The following is a 25,986-nucleotide window of genomic DNA, read 5'->3' as shown; positions in this document are numbered from 1 at the left end:
GGACTGATGACTGACAAGTCACTGGTTTGAATCTGAGGAGAGAGGGTTGAGCTTCCTTTGTGAGTTCCAGCTCCCCATGTGGGGACATGAGAGAAGTCACCCACAAGGATTTTGAAACATCAAACATACAGGCGTACCCTGGGCAGACCTCCTTGCAGACGGCCAATTCTCTCACACCAGAAGTGACTTACAGTTTCTCAAGTTGCACCTGACATGAAAAAAATGGTTCCTAACACAATGGCAAACTGTGCAAACAGTAGATTCTAGAAAAGTCAGGTAGAAATTTTCATTCACCTTAGTGAAAAGCAAGATGCTTTATGACAGCATACTGGAGAACTTTATTTCACTTCATTATTTAATGCCCTTTTCTAAACATTTAATCCACAACATGTTGCGCTATAACAAATACATTAGTATGCAAGGTGCCACAGAACAACTTGGGTTCTGCAACAGATTACTGGAGATTAAACCCTAAGTAATTAGCTGGTCATGGTATATGACAGGTCCCTCATTTATATTTAATTGTTTTCAAGTTCCAAGATGACAGTGAGTGTATAGATCATGATAGATCATATGACTGAGTCTCTTTGCAGCCTTTCAAGAGAGAATATTACACAAAATAAGATGATTGGTAGCTTTTCAGCAATACAGGTTGAATAGCCCTTATCTGGAATTCCAAAATCCTCCAGAATCCAAAATTGATCAATGGGTTGCTAAGATAGTGAGACCTTTGCTTTTTGATGTTTCAATGTACACCAACTTTGTTTCATGCACAAAGATTCTGCATCAAATTACTTCCAAGCTAAGGATATAAGGTATAAATGAAACAGAAATAAATTTTCCATTTGGACTTGGGCCCTATCTCTAAGACAGCTCATTATGTATGCAAGTATTCAAAAAAGGAGGAGGAGGAGGAGGAGGAAGCAGCAGCAGCAAAAAAAAAAAAAACAAAAAAAACCTGAACTACAGAACACTTGTGGTACCAAGCATTTCATAAGAGGGACATTCAACTAGTACTATCATTCTGGTTATTAGCACAGATTCAAGTGTTGACCTGCCAGAAGAAATCTGACAGCTAAGTCAGCTGTGAGAAAATTTAAGAGACAATTGAAGACCTATCTTTTCTGGTAGGCATATCCAGTCAATGTTTAACTATGAATTTTAAACTCACGCCTTATATTTAATATATTTTAATCTTTATTCTATATATTTTGATATATTTAATAGAAATACATTTTCATATATTTATTTTATATAATATTTTATAGTCATGTGTTTTTAACTATGTTGTGCCCCACCTCGAGCCTCAAGGAGAGCCAGGTAAGAAATAAGAATTATTATTATTATTATTATTATTATTATTATTATTATTATTATTATTAATAATGTGTGTATGGAGGGGGGTGTTGACTTACATTGAGCTGTAGATCATCTGTCCACTGGCCAATCAAACGGTAGCCTGGGGTGCTGGTGTTTGTTGCTTGGAACTGAAAGATGTCATAGCGTCCTGGCGCATCGCCGTTCTTATTAAACATCACTGGAGTGCCAGCACTGCCTAAGGAAGGAAGTGAAGCAGAAAAAAAGAGGGAGAAAAGCCAATACTTTTACAAGATTTGCTTTGTTCATTCTCTGGTGGTTGAAGAGCTTTTAGGCTAGAATTACAATTCCGATAGCAAACCAATGTCACCATACCCTTTTAAATGGGCACTTAACAACAGCATTTTCCTCTGGCATTTTTTGAGTAATTGCAGTGAACCTCACCACTGCATGCCGGGTGAAAAAGAAATTAAAAATAGAACCCCTTTAACAATGTTTTTTTTTCCATTTGAAGTCATATACAGGCTGGAATAGCTCCCCTCTACCACATAGGAAAACTCTTCAGAGATTGTGCTGTGAATGAAACTTCTAAATTAGTGTTTTTCTCTCTAGAAAACATTCCATCTGCTTCAACTTCAGACTAGTGAATCTTGACTAGAATCCAAAAATAGCTTCCTTTTCCTGAATATTTTCTTATTCCAGCAAGCAGTATGGTCCTGGAATAGAAAAGCAATAGAGGAGGTGAAAAGGAATCAGTTCCCAGTCAAAACATGCATTTATATTCCCATAACATGGAGTGTGAGAAATGTGTAGCACTGGGGCCACATGCTATCTCAAGGCTGTTTTGGGGCCCTGGATGCCTGCAAGGCCCCCCAACTATCCAGGTCTACCCTGGGGGAAAAAGGTGAATTACCATTCCTGGTAGCACTTAATGGTAGTGATTCTCTCACTAATATGTTACAGTCTCCTCCCCTGCAGTCATGAACATAAAAAAAAATCTAATCATACTAAACCAAAAGTGAATTTCTGATTGATTCCATTAATTTGTTTGTTTGCATTTGACTCTAAGATTCCATAGTATTTGCAAAAAATACAAGCATATTAAGCAATAAAAGGTCGATTTTGGGGTTGCTAATCTATTGGTATATTGACATATATATATATATATATATATATATATATATATATATATATATATGTTTACCCCCCCACAGATCTAAATAGAGATCTCTACAGAGATCTCTATTCATAGTAGAATCTCTATTATGATCTTAAAAGCATAGAGCTATAGATATAGTAGAGTAATTAGCACTGTACTAGAACTGAACACAAATGTGAATTTATCTGTAGACATTGCTTTCCTGCTAGTGTCTGTTAAAACAATGCTTATTTTATCTAAATATTTCTAGGCTGGTCCATGAGTTTTTAATGTCATGATCTTTCTTCTTATCCCGTGACATCTACATTTTGTGCAGAACGTTTTAGTTATGAATTTTGTCAAAAACTTCTGGGATGAAAATATGATCCGAGGTATGAAGCAGATTCCAAGAAAGTGAATTTATGTGATCTTCCAAGAGCTTCATGTGAAGCAATTTTGTGATCACCCATCTAGCCACTGAAATAGTGTGCATTCAGGTGAATAAGTGATGAAGGGAATAGCAAAGGATGCTTGACAGAGCAATCAGACAAGCAAATCATCATGTAGCCATCTATAAAGTACAGTCAGTTCAGCTTAGGTCATCTCATAGCTTCAACTATAGTTTAAAAAATCATGGGTTGTTGACTCCCTGCAGTTTGTTTTATGAGGTATCATTGATATTTCTTCATACTTCAAATTGTTTCCCAAATGTATTGGTTTGTGTGTGTGTGTTGAGAAACTGCAAGTCACTTCTGGTGTAAGAGGATTTGTCGTCTGCAAGGATGTTGCCCAGGGGATGCGTGGATTTGTTTTTATGTGGGAGGCTTGTGGGAGGCTTCTCTCATACCTCTGCATGGGGAGCTGGAGCTGACACAAGGAGTTCATCTGTGCTTTCCCTGGATTTGAACTTCCAACCTGTCAATCATCAGTCCTGCCGGCACAAAGGTTTAACCCACTATACCACCAGGGACTCTAAATATATTGGTAGGTCTCTATATATGTATCTCTTGCCCAGTTTGCATGGTAGCATGCAGACTGAAAAATGAGTTTAGTCCTGCCAATAACTGTCTAGCTGCCTCTACTACTAAATGCCACATCTGCCATCATACAGAATCCCATTTGTCAATAACAATGTCACTGGGATAAAACTGAGGTATACCAGTAGTTCAGTGCCCCATAGAGCCATTTCTATCATTCTCTTTCCCTCTATTTTAGAGCCATTTTCTTCTATGATAATAATGCAGGAACAGTGGAGCAACATGTGTACAATATGAAACCAATCAATACATACTGGGAATGTATGGCCCTACCAGAAGTTTTTGGACTGCATGATGCACCTGATGCTGTATCCCACATTTGGATTTTTAAACATCTTAATTTCAACATCTCTTGAACTTTAGTATAGAATCTGCAAATTCTGGATGATCTTCTAAACAACATATCTGAAGTGGTAGTCTTAATCACATAGCCACTGATCTTATAAAAGAATCACCAGGAAAATATGTGGGTTGTAAAAAGATGGAAGGATAAAATGCAGTTGAAAGGCAATGAGTGGTTTTTCATGTACATGGTATGAAAGAAAAACGAGATATTAAGTTGGAGTCATAGAACATGGACAAATAACACAAGAACTGTACACTACCCACTCAGGTACCTGTGTTGCTTAGTGAGACAGCACAAAGGCCAAAGGTGTGGTTGCCATATCCACGAAGATCCTGCTCTTGATGTTTCTCCTCCTCTTCACCAGCAAATTAAATCACAAATGTAACCTGATCAAGGCTGGGTCAAGAATATTCACCTTGGTTTCAGGCTAAGATGATTCCCTTTGTATTCCCAAAAAACGTTCTTGACACTTTCTCAGGTCTTTATTAAACACATAAGTAAATGATAACCAAACAATATGCCTAATTTGATTGCTGGAAAAATGATTAGTATGAATATCCATAGGTGTGGTTCTTTCCCTTTGCTATTGTTTCTTTGAAAAAGGTTTCCACTATAATCGGCAATAGGCCAGTTAAATAATGGTTCAGGGACAGTAACTCAAACTATGCCTTAGTAATGAATGAGTATTTACTCACCGTTGAAGTTAACATTGCGGATGTATTTCAGCAGCTTCTTGCCCCCTGCATGTTCCATCTCTGGACAGACCCCAGAGTAATCATTGCACAGATCTTTGTTCATTTGGTGAAGGGCATGAGCCATGGCATAAACAGCGTCAATCACAAACTGAACTCTCCCCTCCTGCTCATAGTGGGAGTCTTTTCCAATTCTCTCCTGTCCTACACATTTAAGGAAACAGACAGACACAAACAGACAAGAAGGATGCTGATGAACAGAATTATTCTCATGATAGAGGTGCCATGTCCATTTCAAGGAATACAAAATAGATAGAGGGAAAGAGTACAAGAGAAGCATTTTGAAGAGTTTTTGTTACTGTTGTTCTTCAACCTGTGAAAATCACTAAAATGAAATAGGCCATTTCAAGGAACATTGAAGAAATCAGTAGGGAAGTCTATTAAGTAGGGTTTTGAAGAATATTCCTGTAAGTTCTGAATAGAGGTTGTTGAGACTTCATTTTTCTTTTTTCAGAATTTATTAAAATTCACCAAATCTGATTAAAATAAGAAGTAACAGATTTGCCTAACTCTAGTTTGAAATAGAAAGCTTCAAAGTTAATCAGATCCAACTGTCAGAATTCTGCAACTATCAGGCTACCAAGTAAACACACACACAAACCCTAGTGATTGAATCTGGAAACTTCTGCATATAAAAGATGGTCTGTACCATTGAGTTATGAGTACAAGTATGAAAACCTCTTAGTCCCAGTGTGATTGTGTTTCTATGAATCCAACCTCCACCCTAATCCTATCTTTTGTTTTTAATCTAAAAATGTGTATGTGTTTTGGGTATAATGTCATTTATTGATATTTTCACATATAGAGCAAAGCGTACTTACAGATATTTTTAACTCTACACATTTTATAGTTGAAGTTATAATCTGATCTTATTTTATTAGTTTGAAATATAGTGCACATGCCTGAGGCAAGGTGTAATCTGGTGCATATTATTGTCATCATTATCATAATCATTTTATTTATATAATGACATCAATCTACATGGCACAATGTGCCACGTTTGGTGAATATCCCAAAACCACCAACATTATTTTCCATTCTTATCTTATACCAACTGTCTTTTCTTTGCAGTCACAAAGTCCACAACTCATAATCTTTCAACACCTTTGTAATAATTGCAGAACATAATAAAATAGGCAAATTCACAAGCCACCCTTGAATTGACAAATTAAAAAGAAAAAAAAAACAATCCACCTATTCCCAAGTACACTTGCTATTTCAAAATTAGAAAGTCACTGGCTGCAGCTTTTTGAATGCTCTGATTTAAGACACAAGCAGACCAAAAATATAAAGCCTAATTTTAATTGCAAAATATTTAGGAGAATTGGGTTAACTACCCACAGTCATGTGGGAAAGCATGGTGTCTGTGCAATTCAGAAGGTATTCTTTTCTTCTCATCCAGAAGGGAGAAATGTTTTTCTACCAATGCAGACACTTTGCCTACATCAATGATCTCTAGAAATCCTAGTTTTCCCAGTCGCTATGGAAAAACCACATCTATGATGATGTTTTGCTGGTATTACTTATGATTACAATATAAAAAAACCAAAAATCTTACATCGTCTTTGGCTCTATGCATATGCACATAAAGTTATTTCAGTAAGGAGTGTTAAAAGTGTTAGCAGTTGGCATAGATACCAAAAACAACATATGTATTTTCACCTCAAAGTTGATATGGAGGTGGTGACGGCAAGGGGCGGGGGGGGGGGGGAATCTAGCAACTTTATTTGAAAATCTCTCGTCAGCTCCATGATAAAGACTAAAGGGAGGGGGATCAAACTTTGCCAATTAAGCTCCCTCCTTGAGTAATTGCATGGTTTTGAGTGAAAATAAGTATGGCTTTTCAGTGTTAGAAGGCCTAAATTGTTGTTATCATGTTTCTTAACATATTCTTCACATGGGAATGAAAAATACAAAATGTCTAGGTGAAAATGGGCAAAACATGAAGTCCTCCTGAAGACACCTGGCTGGAAAAAGACATTTTTTAATTGTTATAGAACAAAATCTGTATCAATTGTCTTTTTGAAATGTTGGTTTACTAACACAGCAGAGATGGGAGGGGGAGTTGAAAAGAGTTGGATGGAGAAGTAAAGAATAGGTTTTCACAGCAACAAGAACATTTTGACCCAGGAGATAAGATAGAGGGAACTGGAAAACAATTACTTCATTGGGAATGAACAAGAAGGGAGGTGGAGTTGAAGGAGAGACAAGAACAGGAGGTGGAGTTGTGAGGAGCAGGAGGTGGAATGAGAAATGTTAATGTGCAATGTGTGATTTGGGACCCTTCTACACTGCCATATAATCCAGAATATTAAGGCAGATAATCCACATTATCTGCTTTGAACTGGGTTATCAGAATCCACAGTGTCATATAATGCAGTTTAAAGTAGACAATTTGCATTTTATACTGCTGTGTAGAAGGGGCCCAAGAGAAACTTGTATAAAATAGGCTCCATTTTGTAAATGGCAATGGTATCATGTCATTACAGACCCATTGTGAGTTTTCACTGTGAGTTTGCTTCTTCAGAAATAAAACTTCCATGTTTATAATTTCCTCTGGTGTTGTAATGGTCTTAACTAGGAAATAAGGTCAGGAATATATTTAAAGAAAGTCCTGCTATTTCACTCCTCAGTTTTGGACTGTTGGGAACAGGAAACATGTTTGCACAAAATCCACTGTAAAGTTTGCAGAAATATTTTTGCACATATTTGCACAAGGGCATTGCTTTTTTCCAGCAGGACAAAACAATATGTTTTGTAGATGTGAAGTGTTTAAAATGAAATTTCAAAATGTGCAAAAATCCTTGTGACGTGTTGATATGTGTCAAGACAACTATTCTCAACAAGGACAACACCATTTTGGATAGTTCTTCCATTCTTGATTTCAATCATTCAGGAACTCCTGAAGTCTCTTTGGATGGTTCTCTTGTTTCTCTCTGCTCATTTTTTACATCTCTAAAGTTGGATACTTTGTCAGTGATTATAAGAAAGAGCTGAAGTTTTGCAAGCTCATGCTATGGGCCCTAATCCCTACAGGAAAGCTTAGCATACTCTCTGAACCTAACATCTAAACTTGTTAATAACTGATTCATTGAGATATGAATTCTAACATACTTCATAAGAACAATTGTAAAATTTTAAATCCCATTGCCCCATACATTTCCTCCAGTGATGCCTTTCATCTCTATATAAAATGCTTAATGAGGCAGGCTCCAAAAGCTGCAAGCTGAAAGGCTCTATGTAAATAGCTATTTTGATTAAGATATTCTTTGTGTTAAAGCTCAATAATCATTCACACCAGGACTCGCTGTGATTAATTCATCTCAACTAATCCAACAGGGTGAAAAATGGCCTGAGCTCTGATAATTTACCAACTGTCCTCTTTTAAAAATTGTTCCATACTCATTGATCACCATGTATGATATTACACAAGGCACTGACATTACAGCTGTTTCAAAGTGGCCTTTTCAGTAGGATCCAAGATGCAATTGTTAATGTCGTGGAAAGCAGAACCCTGAACTCTACTCAGAAACAGTGGGCCTGACTCCAAGCCTAGAAACCCATGGATTTAATCTATGACATCAAAGTGTATTTTACTATTTCAAGTGTTTTACACAGAAACCAACAGGTTCTTGTTTTGTGCATGGGTTTTGTGTCCCAAAAATGTTTTTTTTTTTTGCTTAAAACTTCTGACAGCCAAAATGTACCAAAAATGCTGTTGTTATCTTTGACAACAGAGAAAAAACTTCTGATTTTTTTTTCCATTTTCACATACAATAATGAAATAAGAAAGTATTTACACCCTTACAGTTCACTTCCAACTCAAGGGTAGTCTAACTAGAGTGGGTTAGGAAGAGATTTAGGGCACTTGTGCTGGCTCAACTAACCTTAAATTTGATGAATTTTTCTTTATGCCAAAAAACCTCTTGAGCTAAGAGATCAATCAGCCTCTGCCCTGAGATCAGTTGACTGAAGAGCTGAAAATGGTGGAACAAAGAATGGCATCAAGGAGGCACTGAGTTATATCACATCCAAACCTTTCTCAGCCCAGAAGTATAGTCCCTGTACCAGCACAAAATGAGTTCAATGTTAGAATTGGCCTAGATTATTTTGAACACATGGAAATTAGTGGAAACTCCTGCAAAATAAAATTTTTGGATCCCAATCACAGAGGGACATCTATCTGGGAAGACCAAGGTTCATCCAGTCTAACAGTAGCTCAACCAGCTCTCGGATCACTTTCTGAGTTAGGATTGTACTGTAAGATTTTTAAGAGAAGTTTGACTTTCAAACAGAAATATTTTCTAGCCCTTCCTAGAGATTGTGGGAGGGTGAACCCAAGATTATTTGAATATAAAGTCTATAATCTACTACTGAGTTACTGTGGAGCTACAAGAAACTGGACTCCTTAGAATTAAAAAACCCCTTTTCAATCTAAAAACATGTGTATGGAGGTAGGTAGATGGGAAGGAAACCAAGTAAGTGGGAAACACGTACCCTTTTCTGATTAGACAGCAGCACTAGAATTCTTTAAAAAATCTGGAAAGAGCTATCTGCAGTATTAGATCCAGTCTACAAAAGCATATGCTACCAATTTCATTCCCTAAGGTATTGCGAGATCCTTTTCATAATGTAATATAACAGTCAATTTAATATGCAAACAGGAATTTGTAGTATAAACGTTTGTAGATCTGGGGTGCAGAATTAAAGAAGTTTGGTACCACTTTAACTGCCATGACTCAATGGTATGTACATTGGGAGTTGTATTTTAGTAAGGCATCAGCACAATAGCTCTCATGATTCCATAGCATTGTGCCGTGGCAGTTAAAGTAGTGTCAAACTGCATTAGTTCTACAGTGTAGATGTACCATTCCTCAGTCTACTTCATCACATATATGGAATGAAGCATCTGTGGACAAACCAAAGGATGAGTGTGGTGTGTGTGAGAGAGAGAGTGCCAGGGGAGGGGAGAGATGGAAATTCATGGCCGAATTCATTTATTTATAAACTAGCAACAGTTCTAAGCTACAGCCAAAATACACAGAACTGACACCAGCCAAGGAATAAAAGACATGAGCATAATGCAAATAACAGAAATTTGCATTCTGTCTTTCTGTATACTAAATATATTTATATGCATTTAAAAATAATCCACTGAAGCACTTGTAGTGTTAGAGATTTTAAGTATTCTGGGAACTGAATTAACCTGTTGTACTCTGTTTGGTGTCATGGACATTGATTGTGTAACAAGACCAAACATTTTCAAAGGGAGCAATCCATGAAACAGCAAGTTCCACTCTTCAATAGAATGTTCCCTAGCGGTTGTCTTTCCTCCATTAAAGATACTGTTCTAGCCATATCTCACCCCTGCTCCCTTAACCCAAAGTTACAGCTAAAATGTTTTACTTTAAAATAGAATCCTTGTCCTGTGACACGTCTTTTAAATGTTTGATGCCACTTAGCATTCATGTCCTGTGGCCTGGCAAAATGGAACCAAAAACTGCTTTGACATTACTGTTAGCATGAGTCATCTTGATGCAGAACCTCGGACATGGTTTGGAATGGCAGTATGTGCTTTTTGTCATCTTAGATGGGAACATTCATGTCTTTTAGTGGGAGACAGTGACTTGATTTCTCTTTTTGATCATTTTCTCAGAGACCTAAATCAAAGCTTTTCTTGTTGAATCTTCTTCTCCAGCTGAGTCCTATCCTTATGAGAAAGCAAATTCCTTCTAGAAAGTATACAGTGTGGTTTGACATGGAGCAAGCAAGAACATCTCTGATGATGACAGTGGTAATATTGGCTTGAAGGCTGATGTATGGCTATTCATAAACTGTCTCCTTTTAAAAGTAGCTTAAATCTTCAGCATAGCATGGTCAGATAAGTAACACCAGATCATCTCAATCTGCTGGGACAGCATTCAAACTTTTCTTGATCCTCATTCCAAAATACAGCCTTTATCATATTGGCTATAGTATCAAATTATTATGTTAGAGGAAATGTTTAAATCGGCATCATGCTGCTTACAGTATATTAGCAAACCTTCACAAGGATTACAACATCAAATTAAAACAATTTTATTCTGAATTCTGAAGATTAGGAACTTCCAATGGCCCTAGTAAAAACACAAAATAGAAAGGAGTTGCCATTCAATAATGTCTGGAAGGCTACTTTATCATCTTTGTCTTTGAATTCTCTAGATTATGTGATCCATCTACTTGTGCACAAATAAATGATAAAGAGGCCACACCATCTTTGACTATGGTGAGATCCTCACATTCACTTTTATGTAATGCAAACTGTTTTTGGTACAAGTCAGAAACTGAAATAGTGTTTATGCAAAGACTGTACTAGGACTTCTTTCCTTTCTTGGCCATTAAGATATAACAATGCCTGCAGGTATGTCCCACTGGTTTTGTTCAAACATAAGATCATAAAAGCATTATGGAATATGACCAACAGTCCATCCATTTTATAATCCCTTGTACTTATAACACTTTCACTCCAGCAAGTGACTAGATATAATCATTTTGGCCAAAAGCTTCTGGAACATGGCCTATACAGACCAGAAAACTCAGAGCAACCCAGTGATTCCAGCCATGAAAGCCTTTGACAACACACTTTGGCCAAAATCCTACCATTAGTTCTAGTTAGGGTTTATTGTTGGTCTTGCTGTTGCTGCTGTTGTTGTGTGCATTTGAGTCAAAACCAACTTATGCCAACACAAGGTAACCCTATCACAGGCTTTCTTAGCAAGAACCATTCAGACAGGCATTTGCTTTCCTCTGAGGTTAAGACAGTGTGTGACTTGCCCAAGGTCACCAAGTGGTTTTCCTTTCCATTGCTAAGAAGTGATCCAAGCCTCAATATAAACAATGATAGTCAAATGCTCAAATCACTACATGATGCTACCCCTACCTCAGTTAGAGTAATGTCATTGAATCAACTGGATCAACCTATGATCTGACTTATCATTTAGGAATTGATTCAATGAGCCCACTCTAGTCTGGACCAACCAACACAAACCCTGTCCTTGTTCAAGCCTTATCAGCAACTACAATTTTGGGTTTTTTGTTTGTTTTTTAAGACACATGATCTGATTCAACATGTAAGAAATGTTTATGGAAAGTACAGTGAAGCCAACAGCAACATAATATTTTTTGCATGCTGCATATATTTTTGACAGAATGTGATATTATCTACATCATTTTGAATTTTAAATTGGCATGTTTGTGCCCCCGTTTCTCCAAGATGACAGATTGTCATTATCATAAGGGAGCTTTACATTCAAAATAGATGTTTTCAGCTTCATTGAATTTTGGAAACATCATCCTTGGCAACATCACTGTTGGAATTTTAGACATATTTTCACAGTCCTATAACCCTAAAAGATTTGTTTTCTAAAACAAAAATCTCACGGATCATTAGCCGATAGCAGACTCAAATGTAAGTGCAGAATGAATGTCATGTTAATGTATTGTCGAAGGCTTTCATGGCTGGAATCACTAGGTTCTTGTGGGGTTTTTTCAGGCTATAGAGCCATGTTCTAGAGGCATTTCTCCTGACGTTTCGCCTGCATCTATGGCAAGCATCCTCAGAGGTTGTGAGGTCTGTTGGAAGTAGGAAAAATGGGTTTACATATCTGTGGAATGGCTGGGGTGGGGCAAGCAGGGAAGAGCTCCTTGCCCCACCCCAGCCATTCCACAGATATATAAACCCATTTTTCCTACTTCCAACAGACCTCACAACCTCTGAGGATGCTTGCCATAGATGCAGGCGAAACGTCAGGAGAAATGCCTCTAGAACATGGCTCTATAGCCTGAAAAAACCCACAAGAACCTAGTGTCATGTTAGTCCCTGGTGGTCTCCATGTTGGTTTATTGTCATCAAAATCCTCACATCACCCCAATAGCCTTATTTCAGTACAATTTCTTTCTTCTTGCTATCTGCCTTCTAGTCATTTCTGACCTATGGAGACCACCAGGTGAATTTATCATAGGGTTTACTTGGCAAGGTTTGGTTAGAAAAAATGCTTTCATCTGTGATTAAAGTTGCACCTACACTGTAGAATTAATGCAGTTTAACAGAACTTTTAATTGCCACAGTGCAAAGCAATGGAATCCTGGGAGCTGAAGTTTACAAGAGTGCTGGTGCCTTGTCAAGTTATGACTCCCAGTTAAAATGATGTCAAACTGCATTAGTTCTACAGTGTAGGTGTACCCTAAGAGAGCATGAGCTGCCCAAGATCACCCAGTGGGTTTCCATGGCTGAGCAGGGATTTGAATCCTTTTCTCCATAGTCATAGTCTAACATTCAAACCAGTACACTACCCTGGTGCCAATGTAAATGAAAGAAGAAGCAGATTATTAGGAAATATATTCCCACAGTGTGATATTCCTTTTTGTGTTATTAGGCCCTTTTCTCCCTCCTTTAAATTTCTTGCGACGTGTTCACATTCTTTTAACAGCTCCCTCACAGATTTCTGTCATTTTAAATATTCCAAGATGATGCTGTCCTTTCTTTTTAATTCAATGTCTATGCCCTTTCTTTGTTCCTCTTATCTGAAATCTGTCTTTCTATGAAATTCTTTTTTATTATTGTTTTTCATTCTATTCAGTGGATTGTTCTGATCTTTGAAACCTTTCAGAAGTGTTATCTTGAAACAGGTTAAGATATTTAGACAGTGAAAGAGAGAAGTCGATAGAGGCACAGAAATTGTGGACTGAAACACAGCTTTTAATACTTTTTACAAAGTGGAGAAGCTAAGATCTTAACAGAGAGATCAAGTACATATAATGTTTCATATACAATAGCAGAGTTACCAACTAGCCATGCCCCCTGCCTTCTGCTCTGTGCATGTTGTATAGCTATTTATGCCATGCTGTGCTCTGCATGTGCCTGTCTTTTGATGGGTTTTGGAGTTAGCTATGGTTCATAGCTCTAATAGAGATTCACAGTTTGGCCTGGAAAAATAATCTCAGTATTTCACAACATAAAATAGATACATTTCCTTATGCTGTGTCTGGCATCCTGTTAGCAGCTGCCACATGCATAAGGTCTACTTGGAGACACAGCTGCACATTTTGTCTGATGGAGAAGCCCAGATTCAGTTGAAGGTCGTGGAAGCAGAATTTCACAGGGAGTACCATTGGCAATACAATACCAAATAAAGATGTGTACTGCACGTTGTGATTGTGCATTTCTCATTTGCTAGAAAATTAAGTTGTATTATTTTGTGATGAACTAATATGCAATCATTTGTAACTCCATGTTACGAATCCTTTAGGAGTCATTGCATGTGAAATTATACTACAGCAGGCCACTAACCTACCCTGAGATTGGGACTGAATACATTACTAGGGTCCATTGGGGGGCTTAGTGGATGATGCACATTCTGCATCTAGCTACAAAAACATAGCCAGGCATTTCTCAGAATGCATCGCACATGATCCAATAGCAACAGGGCAGGGTTGGGGGCTGCAGCAGATCCCAGGGACTTTGATCACTGAAAAGGGAAAGAAATAAATATCAATGTTCACACTGACAAAAAAATAGGCTGACTTATGCCAGTAACATGATCTCAGTCAAAAGTGTTCAGTTAGGCTCCATCTTCTTGAGGCAGGATCTATAGGTTTATATGTGTGCACATTAATCTGTAAATTGTGTAAGGTTTAGTAGGGCTCACTTGCTTGATACCGATGTTTAGCACTTACATTTAAGAGTTTAGTTTAGAAGGGTCACTCCTTCTAATTATGACCTGATATCAACAGTTCCACTAAAAATGGTCTATAACTGGCTTGCTGCTGAAAAGCATTACCTGTTGTCCCCACAGTTAAGATACATCAGTCAAGGTAATACTTTTAGAATAAAATACTTCCTCTTTCATTTGCATCTTTCAGCACTAACAGAGGCCAAAAAATAGTTATCCTGAGATAGATAGATAGATAGATAGATAGATAGATAGATAGATGGATAGATGATAGATAGATTAATGTCAGACATATGCAAACAAGGAAATACATAATCAAAGAGTTCTTTCCACAGAGGAAGCACTCCTCTGTAGATAGTTACTATCCATGTGTGAAATGTAAAGAGAATAGTGTGATGATGGAGTTAGCCTATTTTCCCATCTCCCTTCCTAGTGTGCAATGCTGTTATAAAAATGGGCTGCCCTAAACATGCTATTGGGGTCAGGGGGGCTGGGATGTTTAGAATACAGATAACAATAATTGCCTCATTAATGATGGCCATTAACAGAATTGTTAGATAATAACACAGGTACCCTTGCTCTGGTGAACTGATTAATACATGCAAAAGAGTGGAGTCTATGCATCTATTTAAGCTACAGAACCTCCAGAACACTGTTGTTCAATTTCTTTGCAGTTTATTGTTCAAGAGGAACCATCCCAAGGTCAGTGGCAAATGCCCTGTGAGGTCAAAGGATCCACCCACGGGCTTTTGAATATTGTCAGTACTGATGTCAGATATGTGTCTATTTATTCTCTTGTGTTTTTAGACTGACCTGCACATCTCATTCGGAATTCAATAGGGTACTGCTGTCAAGTGATCCATCCATCCCTTAGGTAATAGAGTGCATAAACTCTGATGTCGGAGATTATATTATGAGAACTTGTAATAATGTTGTCCGAAGAGACACGTGCAAAGCACAGAAGTAACTATGATATTAAAATCGAATGCTTAATTTTAATGAATTTTTCTCTTATATCACATGGTTCAAGTGCTTGTTCATGAAGTGCATCTTACTGCTGCCTCTATTTCTATAGATCTGGAAGCAAGATAAATCAGAAGAGAAAAAAAATATGTGAATTGTATCACATGCCAGTGAAAAAAATGTATTTTAGAAGGTACAATTTTTAAGTTAATTTTGTGAAATGAATGAGTGACCCTCAAGAATGTCTCTATAATAATGGGTAATGAAGTTGAGGGGAGAGGAGGAAATGGAACATGGGGTTGTAACTATAATAATTTTGGGAAGTATTTCTCCAAATTCTGGTTATGGAGAAAGAATTGGCATTGGGTCTGCCACGAGGTCCAAGTTGCTTACCCTGTTTCAAATTCTTCTGTAAAATGTTAGCAGTAAAAGTGGACCATATGATCAAGGAAAAAATAGCATTTTTGGCTTTCAGCAATGTTTTTAATTGGAAATGAATATTATTTGCTAACCTTCGAATGTCTATAGAACTCACAAATAATCTTACCTTACTTACACAAATTTATCTTGTCTCCTATGTATTGTACATTGGAGAATTTGTCATCCCCCCCCCCCCATCCCAAGCCAGCGTACTTTCCGTCCCTCCTACAGGGCATCTATAATAGATCTAGGGCATCTCAGAAACCACAAAGGTTGATTGCTCATCTGCATACATATGACATAAAGCCCAGGTTGTAATCAAAAAGATAATGGCTGTGACTTTGTTATGTAACCAGCAGAAATAAGTGGCACTCCTGTTTTTAATTATGGCAAAGCAAAACACCCCTGAGTTCATAAACCTGTAAGGAAATTAAAAAAAACCTTATGCATCACAGCAATCATTTTTAAAACATGAAGACAAAGTCTTCCTAGTAATATTTGTCCGATAGCCTTTGCAGCAGTCAGCTAGCTATGCCCCAATTTCTTTCACTGAACATGAAAAGTAAAAATGTTAAACACACATAGGGGAGACTGTACAACTTAGGTAAAACATCATTCTGAGTTTCCCTTAATAGTGCTTATGTTTACATAGCTTCTAATCACTGAAAGAACCTGAGTGGTACTTACTTAGCTGACTGCTGCAAAGCATGGAAGCAAATACAAAATGAAACTAAGGGTGTAGCCAACACAGTGCCCAAAATTCACATGCTTACTCAAGTTTACCTGACGCATCCAAATGACTCCTCAAGTAAAAGACAATTAATCCAGGACAAAGCATATAGACACCCCCACCACCACCACCAAAAGTGTGGATTTTTCAAGCCAGTATGGGGACAGAAGTCCATCTTGACCCAATTTTTTTAAACCCGGGTCAGAGCAGACTTCTCTCCTGTGTGGAATCAGCCTCAGCCTCATACAATCTACTTGTGACCATCCCACAGGTGTGGAGAGTACAAAAAATCAGGTCCCGCCATCCCATAAAGAACCTGCATGCAGCATTGGTTTCTTCTGTAGCATTCTTTCTACAAGTTTTTTTTAATTTTATTTTGAGGAGGGGGTGTCCTTTGACAAAGCAAAACTCTTTTTCTTCCTCCTATTGACCTTTCACTCACAAGGAGGCCTAATAGGCAGTTAAAAACAGGCTCTGGAGACCTTTAGAAAGAGGAAATGTCTTTGGTGCATGTTCACTGTCCTAGCCCATGATCTGCTTTTTAAAAATGGCTTCTGATGTTTTCTCTCATTTATCTTGTTTTATTTCTGCCACACTATAAAATAAAAAGAAACAGTGAGAATGGAGGACAAGAGAAAAGTGGGATGAAACAATTAAGAAGATAATCTAAGCCCCAGTCCCTGCTGCAAGACAGAAGAAAGAAAGATGAAGTGTTTTTAGGGTATAAAAGTGAAGTCTTTAGTGAAGAAACTGTGCTTGATAAAGCAAATACAAAATGAAGTTGAGAGAAAGAGTGTAGAGTTTGTAGGATTTGGGAGGAATACGCTATCTATCAGAACAAAAGGAAACCTATTTTTAATACCAAATTTACTAATGCTGAAATTCATCCCATTCAAGAAATTTGGTAGAGGAAATGAACATAGACTGCTCCCTCTTCCAATATTGGAAGAGAGGAGAAGCAGGAGAAGCCTTCGTCCATACAAATTCCTCGGAGTAGATAAGGTCACAATTTGTGTTCAAGAATTTCCAGAGGAAAAATTCATTCTTCCTTCTCTTCATCATAACCACATCACAATTCAAGTAGAATATAAATAAACTGGATTGTGTGCAGAGGATGATGACCAAGATGAAAACCAAAAGTAATGGAAAATAGCTGGGTATATTTAGCTTGAAGAATATGGAAATTGAGAGAATGTAAGGAAGCCATATTTAAATATTTGAAGGAACGTCATGTAGATGATAGACTGAACTTGTTTTCTGCTGCTCAAGAGACTCGAGAATCCAAATTCTACCTGACAATTAGGAAGATCTTCCTGACAGTAAGAACTGTTTTACAGTGAATAGTCTGCCTCAGTGGCTGGTGGATTCTTCATCTTTGAAGCCTTTAAAATTTTGGAATAATGTACATCTCTCAGGCTTGCTTTAGTTGTGTAGGCAATTGGATGAACTTAATTGTGATTCCTTCAAACTCTATTTTCTATTATATAGCTGTCCAAGAAGGGCCAAAAATGTCCATCTGTTTTCTAACAGCTTCTATCTCTTACTTTACCAGCCCACTATCTGCCTTGACCTAATCACATGGCCAGCAGCTGGCAGCAGCAGCACTCTTCATAATGGCAAGGTATAGAGGCATGGAGGCGTTTGTATTGCCTCAGTTCATTTGGGTTGCTTTGCAGGCTGCTTACCAATTAAATGGGGGAAGTGAGGTGTGCATGTAGTATACACAGCTCCCCCCCCCCCCCCGGAGCTGGCAACATGGGAAGTCTCCTGTGTTGCCTGGGTGGCGGAAGGAAGCCTCGCGCACTGCGCATGCACTTCACTCCATGGGGTTGCTGTCCGGCCAAAGAAGCAACCCAAGATGAAGTGAGGTGAGACAACCACCTCCATGCCTTGCTATTAAGAAGCGTGTCAGTGGCAGCAGTGGCTGTGTGATAAGGTCCTTGGGAATTTTGGGTAATTCAAGTGCATGTCCCCTCCATTTCTATAGGAACATCCAAAGCAAAAAGCAGTAAATATCTCTATACATTTTACTGGAAACAAGTGCCCCTGAAGTAAACCAAAATTACTTATCTGTAGACTTCTATAGAACTGGGCAACACAGTGGCATAGCAATAATGGAACTGAGAGCTCATCAAAATCATCTGTTCTACGGAGTGATCCTGGATCTGTCTCTCAAAATGTCAGCCCAGGTATATGTGATGGTCAGGAGTGCTTACTATCAGTACACTGAGGATAACCAAATACAGAATCATAGAATCAAAGAATCAAAGAGTTGGAAGAGACCTCATGGGCCATCCAGTCCAATCCCCTGCCAAGAAGCAGGAATATTGCATTCAAATCACCCCTGAGAGATGGCCATCCAGCCTCTGTTTATATTTCTGCATGCCTGTAAAAAACAGCTTCTGCTAAGGATAGTGTGTCTCCTCTGAATGAATGTCTGGAGGAGGTAATGGGCTGAATGGTGAAAAACAAATTCAAACTCAATCCAGACAAAACAGGGGTGCTTGCCATTAAGGATCCTAATTTGGGGACATGGAGGTGTATCAACCGGTCTTGGATGGGGTTACACTCCCCCTGAAAAACTGTTTGAAGCTTGGGAGTGCTCCTGGATCCGTCCCTCCAAATGTCAGTGCACGCATATGTGATGGGCTGGAGTGCTTACTATCAGCTTCGGCTGATATGCCAGCTGCATCCCTTCCTAAATTTGGAGGACCTTAAGATGGCAGTGCATGCACTGGTCACCTCAAGGTTGGACTTCCTTAATGCACTTTACACTGGGCTACTTTTGTACAGAGTTTGGAAACTCCAGTTGGTTCAAAATACAGCAGCCAGACTGATTACAGGAAAACCCAGGAGTGAGAATATTACACCTATCCCAAAGTCACTCCACTGGCTGCTAATTGTTTCTTGGCAAAGTATAAGAGGTTGGCATTGACCTTTAAAGCCCTACACAGTTTGGGTCCAGGTTACCTTTGGGATCTCCTCCTCCCATACAATCTGCCCCTTAACACTGAAGCCCTATTTGGGGGGGGGGGCATCTGCTCCAGCCTGCCAGAACCCCACTGGCAACCACCACCCAGGGGACCATGACCTGCCGGTAGATCTTTAACAGCTTTGTCAGAATTTGAGCCACAAGTGAAGACCAATCTCCTCTGGCAGGCCTACCAAGATAGTTTTAATGACAAAATTTAAACTTATATTCTATGTCTAACTTTTGTTTGTGTTTTAATAAGTATTTATGGAAGTATGTTTTAACGTGTATATTCTATGGAGTGTTTTGAAATGATTTTGTGTTTTGATTATGTGTTTTAACAATGTTGTTACCCACCTTGAGCTGCGAGGAGAGATGGGCAAGAAATAATAATAATAATAATAATAATAATAATTTACATTAGTGATACAATTCTGTACTGATCTATTGGCAGTAAACCCCACTGAATTCAGTATAATGTTTTCAAAGTATTGCCACCTTTAATATTGCAGCCTCACTGAGACATCATAAAAGATAATTGGAATACATCTATTTCTGCAAGACAATAATACCCCCACTCTTACTCTATCTACTTTAGCTATAATTCCATTCCATTTATCTCCTGGAGCTAAAGATATTAAACATAATCCTCTTCTCACACTCAGACTTTTATTCTCACAACAATACTATGACTGGGTTCTGTTGTGAGGCTGTGATAAGCTCAGGGTAACCATATGAATTTTATGAGAAAATTTGTATCTGGTCCTAGTTTTTAGTGTGCCTTGTACTACCAAGGGGTGGGCTCCGTTATCATGAAGTGATCCTTGATGTGAGAGGCAGAGGCAGCCAGCATGTGCTATTGCTTTGGGGGCAGTGAACCCAGACTGACTTGTACATGAGCTACTCCAGGTTTTATGGGAGCTATCCAAGATCTTGAAGCTATTTTAGAAATGGAATTTAACAAAATCCAGACTAACCCCTGTGAAACCTAGCATGATTCACAGTTCCAAAGCAATTGACTGCAAGTCTTGATTGCTGAGAGAGGTTCTTACATTTTGACAAGATCTGATAAAGATGTAAACCATGCCCTGAAGTCACAATATATGTTTTGTAGCTACATGAACCCATAGCGATGTTGAAAATAAATGCAATAGCAACTCTGTTAGCACATTGGCCTGTGGCAAGAATGCTCCAATTTGCATTGCAGACCTCTAATATACATCTGGCACTTTTGATACATATCAGGTGGTACTTTTTTGTAGCTAGTGTCCAGGTGCACTTTGGCCTGTGCCCCAGTTGGCCAGTGTACCCATTGTACATGGTGTATCGATCATTATACCATTGCTTAGCAGTGTCTGTATAGTGTAATGCAGCCCCCAGATAAACATGAACATTACAAAAGTAGTCAATTCAATTTTGCATACACAAAGGGATATTTAAAAGGTAAAGATTTTCCCCTGACGTTAAGTCCAGTCATGACTGACTTAATGGGGTGTGGTGCTCATCTCCATTTCTAAGCCGAAGAGCCGGCATTGTCCATAGACACCTCCAAGGTCATGTGGCCGGCATGACTGCATGGAGCGTTGTTACCTTCCCACAGGAGCGGTACCTATTGATCTACTCACCTTTGCATGTTTTCGAACTGCTAGGTTGGCAGAAGCTAGGGCTAACAGAGAAGCTCATGCTGCTCCCCGGAATCGAACCTGTGACCTTTCGGTCAACAAGCTCAACAGCTCAGCGCTTTAACCCACTGCGCCACCGGAGGCTCAAAAAAAAAAAGGGATATTTACAAAGGTGTATATCTGAAGCAGATGCCAGCCATATTGAATGTTAAATTTCAAGATCTATTCTAGTTTTTTTTCATGTCAGGGGTGACTTGAGAAACAGCAAGTTGTTTCTGGTGAGAAAGAATTGGCCATCAGCAAGGATGTTGCCCAGGGGGTGTTCAGATGTTTTACCATCCTGTGGGAGACTTCTCTCATGTCCCTGCATGAGAAGTTAGAACAGAAGGGAGCTCACTCCATCTCACGGATTCAAACTGCTGACCTTCAAGTCAGCAGTCCTGCCGGCACAAGAGTTTAACCCATTGTGCTTCCGTGGCTCCTATCTATTCTAGTGCAACAGTGCTGCAGGCACAACACAAAACGTTAGAAGGTATTTCATTGTATACTGGTATGTATTCCAGCTAAACAGCCCCAGAAATGTCTTTTGTACAAACATTGATAATAAACGATGGTTGCCACAGCTGCCAAAATGTATAACAGCACACTAGGAACTTGCAAAACTGTTTTTTGCTGCCTGCCAGAGATTGTTAAAACAGAGGACTTAAAATACATACATTGTCTTGACTGTTCTAATGTAGCACAAATCCTATGTAAAATCATACTACGTATTTTTGACATTAATATTGAAATCTGAAATATATACCGAAAGTCTGTTTAAAAGCTGTTTGCTTAATTCTGTACAAATTGTGCAGGTTTGGTTACATGTATTTCAAGTCTCTACAAGTGAAATGAATGAGAGTTCAAAGTCCTCAACTCTTCTTATTCACTGCTTGGATCATTTCCAAGCAATGAATAAGAATAATTCCAAGTCAAAAGTAAAGCATAAAAATTCACACCAGGTATTGTGTGGATGTAACTTGCAAAACAATGACAAACCTTTCTGTGTAAATATTTGGTAATATCCACTTTAACAGAAAAATTAATAGCTCAAAAAAAAAAAAAACCTTGCTGAAAGCCTATTTTAAACAGAGATTGGTTTTCGTAAAGGTCAGGGAGGAAAAATGGTAAACTTCAATACTTGTGTAAAATTATGGTAATATAAATAAAGAAATGCTGCTTTTAAAGCTGTCATTCATAAAGCCAAATGCTGCCCTCAGGCATATACACACAACTCCCACTGCGTTGAATGTGAATTGTGCATATCTATCAAACAAAGGAAACTGACCCACTACAATGCTTGCTGCCATTTTTACATGAAAGACCAAGAGCTATCAGATTGAGACAAATATATCTCAGTAACTATTCCTGGACACAAAAAAATCCATACAAATCTTATCTGACTGGTACTGTAGAGAACCTCTAATAGTATAAGTTTAAATGTACAGCAGGTGTTTGTATTTTATGTCCTATGAACATTGAGATAGTTGAGATGTTAGGTTTTATTGACCAGGTAATAATAATAATAATAATAATAATAATAATAATAATAATAATAATCCCACTTTCCTTTCTTAAAGAAGACTCAAAGCAGCTTAACACACTAAAAAGCAACATTAACATTGTAGATGATTCCAATATAAATGAGAGGAGTGGTTTTAGGTTTTTTTTTCCCAGCAACAAGGTAGTATTGTGAGATATATTGATAATAATACAAATATTTTGGAGCAGCTTAGTCTCAAAGGGGCAATTAATATCCACTAGCATTACAAATGGCTCACTCCTGGTGGAGAGGAAAACTTCTCATACTAATTTGTTTTGGTATGGATCACTGCAGTCAGCATATTTTCAGGATATTCCTCAAGGGCATGGCAATGGAAACTTTTGTGATGAGTATCTTTGACATGTATCATTGAATAACTAACTGCAACAGTTATCTACTGGGAATAATTGCAAGTGTGGTGTGATCTCTCATAATGTTAATTGTTGTTGTTGTTGTTCATTCGTTCAGTCGTCTCCGACTCTTCGTGACCTCATGGACCAGCCCACGCCAGAGCTCCCTGTCAGCCGTCACCACCACCAGCTCCTTCAAGGTCAGTCCAGTCACTTCAAGGATGCCATCCATCCATCTTGCCCTTGGTCAGCCCCTCTTCCTTTTACCTTCCACTTTCCCCAGCATAATTGTCTTCTCTAGGCTTTGCTGTCTCCTCATGATGTGGCCAAAGTACTTCAACTTTGTCTCGAGTATCCTTTCCTCCAATGAGCAGTCGGGCTTTATTTTCTGGAGGATGGACTGGTTGGATCTTTTTGCAGTCCAAGGCACTCTCAGAACTTTCTTCCAACACCACAGTTCAAAAGCATCGATCTTCCTTCGCTCAGCCTTCCCTAAGGTCCAGCTCTCACATCCGTAGGTGACTACAGGGAATACCATGGCTTTGACTAGGCGGATCTTTGTTGCCAGTGTGATGTCTCTACTCTTTACTATTTTATCGAGACTGGACATTGCTCTCCTCCCAAGAAGTAAGCGTCTCCTGATTTCCTGGCCACAGTCTGCATCTGCAGTAATCTTTGCACCTAGAAATACAAAGTCTGTCACGGCCTCCACATTAATGTTAATTAGAGATGGTGATATGCTAGCACCCTTAGAAAAGGGCTGTTATTTGTGATCTTAGTTGGGGACAAGAGGGTTAAATTAAAGTTTAAACAAATTCATGATTCACTACAACCAGTAGTTTCTGAATATATATAAACCTACCAGTATTTGGATGGGAAATCCTGTTGTGACCAAGTTTTGGCCACAAACATTCAATCTATCTACAGAGAATATGAGTGGTACTATAAATATTTTTATGAGTCCAATTCCCTGTATCCAAAATATACTCAGACAGAATTTCTTTAATGCAATTTTTAAACACAGTATTCCTATCATTGCAAAACTGCAAAAAACAAAAACAACCCTATCTAATTGTGTATAGCAATTTATTCAAATAGACAACACTGTCCTTATATAATACAGTACCTGGACAGACATCTAATGATGATTGAAATAGTTCAAAATTATTAATTACATATATTTTCTGATACATCAGTGATTAATACTTTTTGATGTTGCTGTTTAAATGATTTTCATATGAGTTAGTACTCGGACGGGAGATACTTAGAAGGAGTCACATACATTTATTGTATAGAAGTATACACAATCCCCAGGTTACAAATGACTCATAGTTAAGAACAGGAGTGAGATAACAGGAAGTGAGAGAAATCTACCTCTCAGAAGGGAAATTTATTCCTGAAAGAGTTATCATGGGGAAAAAGTGTCTCATCTGAAAGCTTTATCCCCAATCCTTGTTTCCCAGCAAGCCAATTGTTTTCAATATCCAAATATCACAAACACAGAAAGTGAGATGAAATCTTTTGAACAAGGACACAGAGAGCAAAACAAATACTACAATGGTGTTAACTCCTCTCTCTCTCTCTCTCTCTCTCTCTCTCTCTCTCTCTATCTATCTATCTATATATATATATGTATTACTGAAGTCACACTTTAAAATGTACCTGTTCCACTTTACATACAAATTTAACTTAAAAACAAACATACAGAATCTATCTTCCTCATAACTTGGGGACTGTCTATACTTTAATGGCACTAGATCCTATCTGATATTGGAAACTAAGGAGGGTCAGTTCTGGTTAGGACTTGATTGGGAGGCCATGAACAAATACTAGATTCTGTAGGCTATATTTCAGAGGAGAGAACTGGCGAATCCAATGAGGCCATGCCACTGATGAGATTCTGGTGGTGAAGAAATCATAGTAGCGAAGAGAAGTGTATTTAAAAAATGGCACAAGTGCAAGTATGGTAATGCAGACAATTTGGATAAACCTGGAAAAAAACTGTAAAGTGCTTTCTTTATGTGAGAAGGTGGAGGTTCAGGACTTGATAAGTAAAGAAAAGATCTACCATAAGAATAAATCTTCCACTGTGAAATGGTGAAGAGGGGAAAATAATTTTGCATTATGTTTTGGTACCACATACTCAAAAGTTAAATCTAAAGCAAGAGTAAGCTGATAGCAAAAGTGGGAAAGGCTTTCAAATTGCAAGTAAAAATCATAAACAGAAAGCATGACTGCAAGCATGTAGCCGGGGGGGGGGGAGGGGCTTCTCATGGTGGTCCGCGAGAAGGCCTTACTTGTGCATTATTTAAATTGTTATGTTTATTCATATCATGATCTGATCACCATATTCAGTATATCCCACATGCATGGGGCTATTGGGTTAACAATACAAAAGGTTTGCTAGGGTAGACCCTCTTTCACTCAGACTCAGCCCCCCCCCCCCCCCCCGAATCAAAATCCTGGCTACGGGCCTGCATGACTGCAAGGGATTGCACCAGAAAACATTGAGTTTGTACAAAGACTTCAGCAGAACATTCCCCGAAACCTGTGTCGCCAAGCCATTTACAGCAACAAAGGGATGCTTGCACAGATTTAGGGTCAGGCATAGGCATAGTCATTGACTGGAGAGACTGTGTACCCCAATTAAGAAGCTGCCACTACATTTCCAGAAGACTTTACAAGGTCCTCAAATCAATTGATGTGAAAGCATGCCATCCAAAATAGGTGTTCTGTTGAGATAAAATTGGCCCATGAGGAAATGTTGACTAATGAAGAATTAGAACTTGCTAAGAACTCATTGTTTTAAATTGCAAATACATCAACACTTTGATGAGTTAAAAAGAAAGAGGCAACTTCCCATTGTTATATTATTCCAACAAGTCTTGGCAACTGAAGATTTCTGACCATCAACATTGTCTGCTCCTGACACTGACATCCTACCATCCAAAACATCTGCTTTCAACACCAACATTGAGCCATTGACATCATCCTAGTGCCACAATCCAAGACTACCTCCTGATGACCCTTCTGCTGATGAAGTTTCTT

General features: G+C 38.4%; 1 protein-coding gene across 4 annotated transcripts in view; it reads right to left on the bottom strand.

The window, feature by feature from the left end:
- Positions 1 to 25,986, bottom strand: part of GRM7 (glutamate metabotropic receptor 7) — a 588,333-nt gene that overhangs the window by 176,446 nt on the left and 385,901 nt on the right. For all 4 annotated transcript variants that reach the window (XM_060766298.2, XM_060766300.2, XM_060766299.2 and 1 more), the window contains exons 6-7: positions 4,534 to 4,734; positions 1,416 to 1,555 (exon numbers count right to left, since the gene is read on the bottom strand). In XM_060766298.2, the coding sequence (XP_060622281.2) occupies positions 1,416 to 1,555; positions 4,534 to 4,734 (341 nt within the window). The remainder of the gene's footprint in view (positions 1 to 1,415; positions 1,556 to 4,533; positions 4,735 to 25,986) is intronic.

This window comes from Anolis sagrei, chromosome 2, assembly GCF_037176765.1.
Source record: "Anolis sagrei isolate rAnoSag1 chromosome 2, rAnoSag1.mat, whole genome shotgun sequence".
In the NCBI taxonomy this organism is placed as follows: Eukaryota; Metazoa; Chordata; class Lepidosauria; order Squamata; family Dactyloidae; genus Anolis; species Anolis sagrei.
This window is presented reverse-complemented; position numbering and strand designations above follow the sequence as displayed.